Source organism: Balaenoptera acutorostrata, chromosome 6 (genome assembly GCF_949987535.1).
Source record: "Balaenoptera acutorostrata chromosome 6, mBalAcu1.1, whole genome shotgun sequence".
Taxonomy (NCBI): Eukaryota; Metazoa; Chordata; class Mammalia; order Artiodactyla; family Balaenopteridae; genus Balaenoptera; species Balaenoptera acutorostrata.
Window position 1 is genome coordinate 71430835 of NC_080069.1, and position 12314 is coordinate 71443148.

The following is a 12314-nucleotide window of genomic DNA, read 5'->3' on the forward strand; positions in this document are numbered from 1 at the left end:
AAAGATGTTAAAAAAAAAAACGCAGTAGCTTAGAAAGCCAATATGCCAGGTTAAATGCCTCACCTAGGACTCTAAACTTTTATTATAGCATAGCTTTTGACTTGCTTTGACATTCTTTTTTATATTCCCTCCAATCTTCTGCCTAATTTTCTTATCATTGCTTTGAGGCAAGTTTACGTTTTAGCCTGCTGTGTAATAACTGAGATGGAATGAAAGAATGGAACAGGTCAAGTGGCAGGTCTTCAAGTAAGAAGGCAGTAGGAGTCAACTTTGAGTCTGTTGTCTTCTGCTCAATAGGAATGATGTTCCCGACGTTCGGCGACATCCACCTGGCCCCCTTTTCTGATGAACAGCTGTACATGGAACACCACTCCAGAGCCAACTTTTGGTAACGTTCTCTTCTCTCTTCCTCTCCTTTCAGAGTAAACCAGAGTTCTTAAACTGTTGACACTGTGGGTCATATACTGGGGTCAGGGGCTGTCCTGTGCCCTGTAGGCTGTTTAGCAGCTTTCCTGGCATGCAGTTCCTGGATGCCACTAGCACCTTCCCCCTAGTTGTGGCAACCAAAAATGTCTCCAGACATTACCGAAAACATCTCCTTGGAAGGCAAAATCACCCCCTGTTGAGAACTACTGAAATAGACAAATAAGGGAGCCAGTTAGGCAAAATCAAACATCCAAAAAACTGCCCTGATGCTAAAATAATAGCGTCCTCCCCCTGCCTGCTGTCCCTCCCTTTCCACTTCCTCCATCCATTCTTTTGGCCCAAGGCTATGGCTTCTGCTAGAACATGCCTTTGTCAGAGAGCAGATCAATCAATATACCTGGATGTAAATGAGTTGATCAGAAAAGTTTCGGAGCTTTCCTACTAATTAGCTGTTGACTTTTGGGCAGTTCACTTCATCGTCTGAGACTTGGTTTCTTCCATTGGTAAAATGAGAACTAACACAGAACTCCTGCCAGTTTGAAACCACCATTCCTTCTGCCTTTCTTTCCTGAGACTGGTTTTCATAAGGAGAAGGAGGGGAGGAGGATGACAGTATTGGACCTGTGGGAGGGAGAAACAGAAGAGGTACCATCCAAGTGGGAACGTGAGGTGTGTAGGAGGGAGCGCAGCATGCGCTGCAGGTGGGTGAGGATGCGTACTAAAATGTAAACTTTGAGCTCTGGCTGAGGATGCAGAACCATCCAACAGAGATATCCAAAGTTGATTTCCAGGGCTTTCTCTGTAATGCCATCCCTTGGTGAAGGGGCAGGAAATAGGAAGTGCTTTGGTTTCCCGCATTACGAAGTTCTATGAGGAGTGAGGTCAAAGGGTTATGATTTTTCTTTCTCCCCAGTTTTTTCCTGCAAAATAGGCTTTCCCACCACAGTTTCATAACCTTTAATGGCTTCGATTCAATCTGTAATTTTGAAACTACAAACCACAGAATTTCCAGCGGGGGTGAATGGCCTCTTAGTGTGTATGTGTGTGGCGACAGAGGGGGCAATGATGTCATGTAAGGTCATGCTGACCCTAAATGTTTCTATTTTAAATGGAGAGGTTGGAGAGATAGGAATTTCAGGCGACAGAGTATGCCAGACTTATAGGGGAGGTTGGTCGTCCAGGCAGTTTTTGTGTGATCTCCCAGCAGTACCATCTACTGCACTGGTGGTTTTGGCAGAATGTCTTGAGAGAAATCAAAGGGGTGGGGGCGGGGGAGGAGGCGAAGTTGGAGACTGTTGAATAGAGACACCCCTTTTGAGGAATTTCACTGCAAAGGGAGTTAGAGAGATGGGTGGTGGCTGACCAGGAAAGTGAGGTATAAAAAAGGTAGTTTTTTTAATGGAACAAATAGAACATGTTTGTATGTTTGATGGGGAGCCCTGCCCGTCCACTGTGATTATTAATACTCTCTAGGTAGTAAGAACTCCCTTGATGAGCTCGCCCATTCCCACAGTTCAAATACCATCTCTATGCTAATGATTTCCGAGTGTATCTCTCCAGACTTGTTCTGTGAACTCCATACTTTTCCATAGCCAACTGTCTCCTGGACGTCTGCCCTTGGAGAGACGCACCATGTCCACAGCTCAACTTCTGATCTCCCCCATTGCCACCCCACACCTGCTCTACACACAGTCTTTCCACCTCAGTTGCTGACAACTTTATCCTCCTAATGATTCAGGCTCCAAATCTTGAAGGCCTTCTTTCTTTGTTCCCCATACCTAAACCATTAAGAAATTATGTTGGTTTTACTTCCAAAGTACATTTGACCCCTGAACAACAGATTTGAACTGTGCGGACTTTTTTCAATAAATATATACTCTAGCTCTACATGTGAATCTGTGCATGTGGAACCATGGATACAGAGGGTTGACTGTAAAGTTAATGAGGATTTTTGACTGCGTGGAGGGTAGGTGCACCAACAAAGCCCCCCCCCTTTTGTTCAAGGATCAACTGTATATCCAGAATCTGACCAGTTCTCCCTGTGTTTACTGTTTCCCCTTGATCACAACACTATCATCTCTCACCTCAGTTATTATGGTAGCTTCTTAACCTGTCTATTCCAGCATCCCCAGAGCCCTCCAGTAGGTTCTACCCAGTCTGGCTCCTCATTTTCTACTGCTGTGTTCACTCCACTCCAGCCTCCCAGACTTCCTTGCCCATCCTCAGACGCACCTGACACACTCCCACCTTAGGGCCTTGCATTTGCTCATCCTCCTCTGGAATACCTTTCCCTCCAGATCCACATGGCTAATTCCTTCAACTCCATAAAGGCTTTGTTAAATGCCTTCTCAATAGGACCTACCCTGACCACCATATTTAAAGTGGCAGCCATACCACTCCCAATCCCACGTTTTCTGCTCTGTACTTTTCCTCCAACACTTATCACCTCCTAAAAGACTTACTTATTATTGTTTATTGTCCGTATCCCTCCTCGTAGAATGTGAGCACTGCAAGAGCTGGCATATTGTCCCCGTTCACTATCCTGCCACATGGTAGGCCCTCAGTAAATATTTCTGATAAAAACTCCTGTGATCTTAAGCATGTATGGAAATAATTACCATCAAGATTTTAGTTGATATCTTTCTCATTTTTCTTTTTCTTTATAAAATTAGACTCATACCATAAATACCATTTTATAGCTCTTTTTTAAAACTTTATTAATACCTTGTTGACATGTTCTCAGGTCTTTTAGATATTATTTTGCAGCAGAGTATTTCTTTTGTGGCTCTCTTGTAATTTATTGACTTAAGATCCAATGTTGGGTATTAAGTTATTTTAATTATAATTTAACCCTATACATTCTATTAAGAAACAATACTAAGGTATTGTTCCTATATTCCACAAGAATGTAGAATTTTATAGATCTCTATAAATTCTATAGGAAACAATGCTAAAGTGAACATCCTGTTATAGAAATCTTGTACATTCTGATTATTACCTTACAATAAATTGCTAGAAGCAGAATCACTGGACCAAAAGGTGTGAAGAAGGAACTTTAAAAAAATTATTCTTATATGTTGCCAAATTGCCCTGTAGAAAAGCTTTACCAATTAACACTTCCACCAGTGGTATATGAGAATGTCTGCTGAGTCTTGCCCACACAGGATATGTTTTGTTAAATGCCAGTTTGATTTGCAAAAAAAAAATGGTGGCCGATTTATTTTTAATCTGTATTTCTTTGATAGCTGGTGCATTTGAATGGTTTTATTTTTAGTCAACAGATACACACACAAAATTTTTCAATATATAGTTATCAAAATTCATAGCCTTCACTCTGTTTCTACTTCCTGTCCCTTTATAAGGGGGTTTCTGCATTAGACTACTAGCATGAAGGCCCTCTGTTGTATTGATCCAAGGAACAGGTGGTGAAAGCTTGCATGATTTCTGATTTCCGTTAGAAGAGGCAAAGAAGTGGATGCTGGCTGAAAGGAGGGAGGGGGATGCAAAAAGTGAGTCTGGGTGTATTCTGAGGGAGTGGGCTGAGAGACTGAGGAATAACTAACAGGCTAAATAAATAAGATCCCCAGATACAGCCCATCATCAGTCCTCACCTGACTTAACTATCAACAACACCGCTTGACACCTTTGACTCTTCACTTCACTTCTGAGCCTAAGCCTGATTTTCTTCCTTCCTTATTGGCCCTAAATCTCCTTTGCTGATTCTTCCTCATGACTCAAATCTTTGATGTTGGATTGACTCCTGGTTAGTTCTTAGATGTCTTCCTATTTCTCTCTCTGCTCACTTTCTTACTGATCTCATTTAAATACCGTCTTTATGTTGACAACTCCCATGGTTAGAACTCCAGGCCAGACTTCTCCGCAGAACCATAGACGTTGGATGTCCAAGTGGCTGGTGACAGCTCACCTTGGATGTCTATTGGGCATCTTAAATTTAATATATCCAAAGGCAAGCTGCTGATTTTCACCACCACCCCCTGCCCATCCCTGCAAAACAAACATAAAACAAGCAAAACAAAAAACCCTGCTTCTACTACAGTCTTGAAATAGCCTCCTAACTCATTTCCTCTTTTTAAACAACAACCAACATGATCTTGATAACACATGATTAGATCATGTTCTTCTTCCACCCAGAACCCTCCAGTGGCTTCCGATCATCTGCACAGGAAAGTCCAAAGTTCTCCCGATAGATGGTAAGACTCCGCCTGATCAAGTTCCACCCTGCTGTCCCTCGGACATCATCTCCTGCTACTTGCTCTCTTGTCCTCTCCACTCTGGCCTCATGGGTTGGGCTCCCTGCTTCCCCTCGAACATACTAGGCTTGCTGGCACCTCACTGCCCTTGCCTCTGCCTGAAACGCAGGTGTCACTGTGGCTCGCTCTCACCTCCTTCAGGTCTTAGCTCACCTGTCATCATCTCAGGGAGACCGTCTGTCAATTAAAACTTGTAATCTCTTCCCTCCTGGAAGCCCTTATCCCACTTCTCACTTTATTTTTCTCTATAGCACTTATTATCATCTGCCATATATATGCTTTTACTTATCTGTTTTATTTCTTGGCCATCTCCCCCCATGAGACTACAAGTTCTGTAAGAGTGGCTGTTCTGTTCACTGCTGTGTCCCCATCGTCTGACCTAGATGATCATAATTGCTCAATACATTTTTGTTAACTAGAAGACAAATGCATTATTTATAAGATTTCTTTATATATTAAGGATATTAAGACTTTGTTGTAGTTTCTTCAGAGTTTTCTCTTCACTTTGTAATATTCTTTGTGGTGGTTTTTACCACAAAAGGACTTAAAAACTTTTATGTACGTAAATCTACCAATATTTTATTTTACAGTTTATTTATTTTCCTTTATTTGAAAAAAGGCTTCCCCACCCTGAGTCTGGTATTAGCTTCCTTCTACTTCTTTCATATTTTACTTTTTTTTTACACTTAACAGTCTTTCAAATATACATTTAACTCTAAAATTCATTTTAGTTTAAGTTTGCACTAAGCATATAACTTTACCCTTTTTAAATAACCAGTCATGGGGTTCACTCTTGGTAGAGAAGCTTACTACATTCTGATGTTAGTAGCAGTCACCTACAGAATTAATAATTTCCTTTTCTTACTTGATTAAGATTCCTTGGCCCTTATTAATTAAGATTCTGAAACGTATCTCCTGAGAGTAAGGCTCAGTCATGAAGAATCATCATTCTCAGCTGTAAAACTTCTTTAGGTGATGGGTACTAGTGACAATACTGAAAATATATAATCGGTTCAGGGGGTTAAAACCAAGGCCTTTAAATACAATTTTTAATGGATTCTCATATCAAGAAAAATATATACATAGGATCAATTAAGAGGAGTAACCAAATATTCTCAAGAAGTTTGAGATGATACTAGTTTACCTCATTACATTTATTACAGTTATAGAACATACAAGCATAGGCAAGTAGGCAGTAGTTAAAAACTAGATAAATCAGACTCTAGAACCAGATTCAATTGTGTTTAATTCTTGGTTCTGTCAATTACTAACTGTAAAACCTTAGCCAAGTTAATCTAATTTCTTTTAGACCCAAGTTTCTTATTTATAAATTAAAGCTAACAGTGTTACCTACCTGGGGATGGGGAGTTTCAGGGATGGGACCTCTCCTTGTACAACTGTCATAACCTTTCTTCAGAGGCCAGTGTGAGGGTTCTACCAGATGCTGAATATGTCTGTCCCAGTGGCACATTCAGGGACTGGGAAAATAACTACATGGTGGGTATGAACTCATTGGACACCCTGTGCAATAGACTTGGTCAAACCTTCCTTTGCTACCTGCATAAACCCTTACTAACCAGAGATATCCTAAGATTTCTCATATCAATATCACTTCTTATCTCACATTCCTCAAAATATCTAGATATTCTCCTTTCTCCTACATAGTTGCTTTGCCACAGAGAAGAATTGGGGAATGTTTACCATATGTTCCTGTGGTGGCATTGCAGAGTCCTCCCTCAAGGGACTGGGTTTCCACTTCAGTCATGGGCCAGTGGTCACTGGATCCATAAACCAGATCTCTAAGTTAGACCTGGAAATTGGGTGAGGGACCTAATCTTCCCATTGTGACAGCTGACATCCTGCTGATAAGCTAGCAAGATTTTTGTTGTTGTTGTTATAGAAATTGAGCACTGTCTAGTGACTGTGCATGTATTTCACCTCTCTGGTAACACTAGGATCTTTTAGCAACCACTTACAGATCCCTCTGGATCCAGGTACCCTGACTGTCACTCTAGTCTTGCTGTCCAACATAGTAATTATGTCATTCTAGCCTATGATGGTTAATTACTGCTTTCTTGCTTCTGACATTCTGAAATTCCATCCAGATTATGCTCATTCGGAGCAGAATTTAATGGCAGCATCACCCGTCACTGTCTTTGATGTACTGAGGACAGCATGCCTCAGATCTTTCACTAGTTTGTTCCCCATTACCTTTATGAATGGAGAGTTTCCTGGACTTTGCCTGAGAATAGTCAGGTGGAACGTTCTTACGTCTTCCACAGTAAATCCATCTAGCATTTCCACCTCTCAGCCTTTGGACCCCTTCCTCAGTACTATACTGCCGAAATTCTGGAATCTCCATCTCATTAACTGCAGGCCATCATGATGACCAAGCTTCAAAGTGACATCCCAGCAGACTACTAGGAGTGGCATCTGCTAGAACATTGAATCCTGGGAGTGCCGTTGTTGATGAATTGCACCCTATGCTGACATATTCTACCCCCACTAGTCCAACACCCTTAAAATCCACTCCAGTACCCATTTCCCTGGTTCTTAGCAGAAAATATTAACCAGCTTCTCTAATGTTTTAGTTACATAAGTTATCTCCTCCTGGAGTAGGAATTGTACTTACTGCTTGGGCTCTGCTGGAGTTACCAGCCTGACAGCAATGAGGGACCATTAGCCTGGAGGCAATGGGCAACAGTGAGGCAGATCTTGAGGGGAATAAGATTATCTTGCAAGGCCCAGGCTTCAAGAGGAGTTGTTGTGCAGTCTTCAGGCAAAGGGAAGCTGCTCTCCTCTGACAGGACAGATGAGAATTAGGCTTCTGCTGGTTTGAAGGATTCGGAGGAGTTGGGAAGGTCTTTTCAGGATTCTCTGCCTTGTCCACTCTACTATCTTAATTCCAGGTCTCAGGGCCCTAGTCTCTTCCTGTCAGGGCCCCAACAGTGATATGTAAGATCTGTCAGGGTTGCACACCCAATATCCTTTGCAACTCTTCCACTGTTGCTGCTTTACTATCTTGTTTGGGGTGGGGAGATGGGGCAGTTCCAGTTTCAAGAATGTGGCTTTTACCTATCAAATTCTATACCTGATTTTCTGCACAGAAGGCCTTGGAGCACCAAGGAGATAGGAATTCCCTGAAACTCTGCTAAGGAAGCCCTCTGGATTTCACAGTGTGTCTTAAGTTGGGAGTTGACTGCTCTGAGATAATAGTCTTCTTTTTGCAAAGCTTCCAATGCTATTAACAGAGCCTTGTCTACTCCTCAATCCATATAATTATCATCACCCCAAAACTTCAAGCACACAGTTACCATATAGCCCAGTGCTTCACCTTCTACCTTTACTGCATCCTAATTAGCCACTAGTGAGACTGTTAGTAATTGTGATGAAACTACATGCTAAGGGTTTTCCCTCCCCACTTAACCAGTAATTCTACATTCAAGGGCCACACCCATATTGATTGTCTTAGCTTGGCTTCCCCAGGAATCAGGGTCTTAGGCAAAGCTCATAAGCTACTTTATTAACGAATGCCATCCCAGTAAAACAAGAATGAGGAGAAAACAGAGGGAGGCAGGGAAGGAGGGAGAAATGATGCAAAAGTGCATTACTGAGCTGACCACCACATGGTATCAAATACCAAGAGATTGCTTGATCCCTCAGGACCATCTTCAGAGGTCAAATGAACTATATCTCGGGACAGTTTATACAGATGGTGGGAGAGAAGTGTATTTATCCATTGGCTCTTAACTCCTCATTGGGCAACTGTTTACCCCTTAACATTAAGTAGTCTGCGCTTCGGGGTTGTGCATGCATGGACACCAAATGGGGGTCAGGGCACCTCATGCCCCACAGTCTGCAGGGATGCTCAGGGCAGGAGGGGAGAGCGCACGGTGCAGGTCTGAGGTGAGGTGCTGCTGGGTTGTGCTCACGTGGAGTCAGATGAGTCCATACCTTGACACAGCGGGGGCAGAATACCTGGCTGAGGACTCCAGAGGCAGATAAGACAGAGGATCTGAGCTGACCCTTAAAAGGTGATATACCACTTAAGGAACCAAAAGACATTTCCCCGTTTCCTTTTCAGAGTATTGTGAGTGGATTGTACGCACCCATCATGCTTGACAACGGCAGAGCGAGTTGAGTGATAGCAGGGATGCCAGTGGTGGATGGTCTATAGTCAGCTGTTCTTTACAGACATCAGAAGTCTGTGCTTACAAAGGACAAGGGAAGATGAATGTAAGCAGAATTCTGCCACGGGCAGTGAGAGCTCCCTTCTTGCACCTTTCCACTCTGACTCTACTAAATGCCTTCTTGACCACGGTGTTGCTGAGAAACATTATTTTGAAGGGAATCCATTCCGCTGAATGAACAAGCTGCTACATTCTACTGCAAAGGCACTGCGTGGTTTGTTCTTAGGCTAGTTCTGCCCCCAAACTGAAATTTCTGCTAAAGGTTCTTTTGGTATAGCTAGAAGTTTAGGCCTTCTGGTCTTTCCCAAAAATATATTTGGCCCTGATAGTCACTGGTTCTTAGAAATACCATATGGACCAAATAAGAACATTTCAAATTACCATGAGATACAACCAAATTTTTGTCGGAAGTCAAGTGTATGCACAAAGTATCACAGAGAACTTTTGCAGGAATACTACCAACACAATTGTGTTTGGACTTTCATATGCCACTGTCCTTACTTCATTTACATTCAGTGATTCCTGGAACTATAACCTTCGTTCAGCTACCCAGTGTTTCTTCTTGATATTTCCTCTGCTTCTCTTTTATGTCTGCAGCTCTTGAACTCACCTGGCTTTTGCTCATGAAATAAGCCTCAATTTCTGTATTCATCTTTCTTGTAACCTGTGTCAAACTCATAGCTCTTTCATAGTATTCTGCCACTGGGCCCATACACATCCAGATCTGTGTAGTCAGAGATACACTGTTTCAGTTTCTGGATCCTCTGGCATCAGAGCTCTCCATTTTCAGACAGAGTTCAACTTCAGCAGACATCACTTCTTCATCCCTGGGCCTGGTTCTGTACACTCTAAGCTAAAGCACTTTAGTTCTGTACTCACAGAATTAGGACTCCCCTGAATTAGGCAAAACTGTTCATCAGAATTATATTCATAGCACACCTAATGGCACACTCTTATTAACTGTTTTCTTTTTAGTTAAGACACTTAACGGTTTTAAGTGACAAAAGAAAGAATTAAAAAATGGCTTTAAAAAAAAGAATATTTTTGACTAATGTATCTGAAAAGCCGGAGTAGATTCAACTTCTCAGGCACAAATGGATTCCAGGGCACAGACACTCACTGGGTCCAGGTCTCTCTCTATCCCTTAGCTCAGTTCCATTCTTGGATAGGGCTCTTCCCTCATGGCAGCAGTGTGGTTTCCAGCAAATCCAGATTTATAGACTCATAGCTCCATGTCCACTTCTCTGTTGCAACAGTTTGAACAAAAGTCTTAGACTTGACTTGCCTTGGGTCACATGCTTAACCCTGAGTCCATCATTAAGGCCAGAGAGATAAGACACTCTGATTGGCTACAACTCAGCTACATGCCAGACTTTATTGCCGAGGGCAGAGTCAAACCATCCAAACCCCAAGAACTGAGAGTGAGGAAGAAGTGCCTCTCAGAAGAAAATCTGGTGCCGTAATCAGAAGAAGAGCAACTATTTGCTGGGTAGAATGAACAAAAGATGTCCACCATAGTTGTCTTGACTGATCCACTCTTTCTTCGGATCCATTTCCATAGGCCCAGTTCTTATACAAACCAGTAATGTCTAGATTTATGTTGGTACACCGAGGGGTGCTCCATGGATTCCTTTACAGAACCCCAGGCTTTCCCTTTCTTCTTAATGAAAGAGGCAGTCTGAAGCTTGGTTTCATTTAAGGCCTGTGCACCCATTTCCCTTTCTCCTTTATACTAAAAAAAACCTCTATTTTTACAAATACAAAAAATATATAAATATAGCACATGTAAAATATAAGCCACTTTGCTGGGGTTTAAGCCAGCAAAACCAGAGACATAATGAGATGAGCATCTTTATAGATACCACTTTACAGAATGGTATGTCTGCATGCTGTTGATGCAGAAAATTGTCAAAAACAGCCAAGCTTCAAGTCCTGCTATATAAAAGGAAAGTATAAGAAATAAAGTTGCAGTTTGTTTCTAGACACGCATCCTTCTCCTACCAGGCATTCCCAGCAGGCCATTCCAGCCACCCTCTTACGCTGTATCCTCAGCATCATGTGCAGCTTAGGTGACATTTTTGGATCCTTGTTTTTGTTTCCTAGTTCTTAGGGTTATATATGTCTCTCCTCAGGTTGGCATATCACTGGTTGTTAATTCTGGTAGAACATATTCCATTAAGATACCCCAAAGTTGCTTAATTGTCAAACAGCAGAATAGGATTTTCCTTCCTCCCTTACTTTTCTTCCTTCTCTCTCTCTTTTTTTGGCCTTCTTAAAGGAAGGAAGTATTTAATGAGGATGAGTGAATTTTTTTGTTAGAATAGAATGAGGAAGCAAAGATTTTTTTTTTAAAATTTTATTGGAGTATAGTTGATTTACAATGTTGTGTTAGTTTCTGAGAGATTTTTATTATAGTCAAACATCTGAGTTATGCTACGAGAGCGCGTGTGTTCATATTAGCAAGACAAAGGAGTGTGTGTGTTAGAGAAACCCCCCCTACTGTTAACTTCTGCAAGAGAACCTCGGGCAGTACCACCATCCTTCTAAGACAGATCCAGGACACTGTGGGAGGAGATATGTGAAGGAGGAGGAAGGACAAAAGACCAGGGTGAGCTAGAGGAGAGACAAAAACAAAAGAGACCCAAGAGGGAGGATGCCCCTGAATGCTTCTCCAAGCTCGGCTCTGCATGGAGACCGTGGAGAGGCTGATGGAATGGTAAATGCGTGGCCTCTTTTGCTGTACTCTGGGTGTGTTTAGGTGTAGCTAATGTAAGATTGTTTTCCTTCTGGACTGTATTTGCAGGACTTTTCAGATGTTGCATGTCTTATGGTGGCAAAGGAAGAGAGGAAGAGGGGAGGTACACGTGAAATTTGAAGTCAAGAGAAAAAAAATGCATGTAGACTCCTCCTTACGCGCTCATAAAGAGGCCATCAGCTAACTTGGAAAATAAAACCCACATATGATGAAAACAATGGACATTATCCCCAGCTTCCAAGTCAACAGATTCGTTTCCTGATCCATCCCCCAGCAGTGTATCTTAGGAAACCCAGAAAGGTGCCACCTCCCATCTGCTTTCATTATTTTATGATGCATTTCAGAAGGAGGTTTGAGATTTCCAAGAACTGGAAATATGGCCCAGCCAGAAAGTTTTTAAAACCCAGGCAGTGGGCTCTTTGCCTGCAGCTCTCCGTCTGCCCCAGGAAGGGTGCCCGTTTGCACCGCACTGATAATAGGCGGTGAACACACAAAGAGATTGGCACGTCCTGGGCCCCCCTCGGAGCTGAGGTTGAATGCAAAGACTGGTACACAGAGAATAGAGAGCAGTTTCCAGCCTCCGCCACTGCCAGGTGGAGGGCTGTCTTTGCCTTTGAGATTTTCTCTTTCACCCACTTGGCCAGGATTCTAGAACAGCTAACTTAGTAGTCT

General features: G+C 42.4%; 1 protein-coding gene across 2 annotated transcripts in view; it reads left to right on the plus strand.

Moving 5' to 3' along the window:
- Positions 1 to 12314, plus strand: part of LOC102997613 (histone-arginine methyltransferase CARM1-like) — a 251240-nt gene that overhangs the window by 219639 nt on the left and 19287 nt on the right. For both annotated transcript variants that reach the window (XM_057547578.1, XM_057547579.1), the window contains exon 7: positions 298 to 388. In XM_057547578.1, coding sequence (XP_057403561.1) covers positions 298 to 388 — 91 coding nt within the window. The remainder of the gene's footprint in view (positions 1 to 297; positions 389 to 12314) is intronic.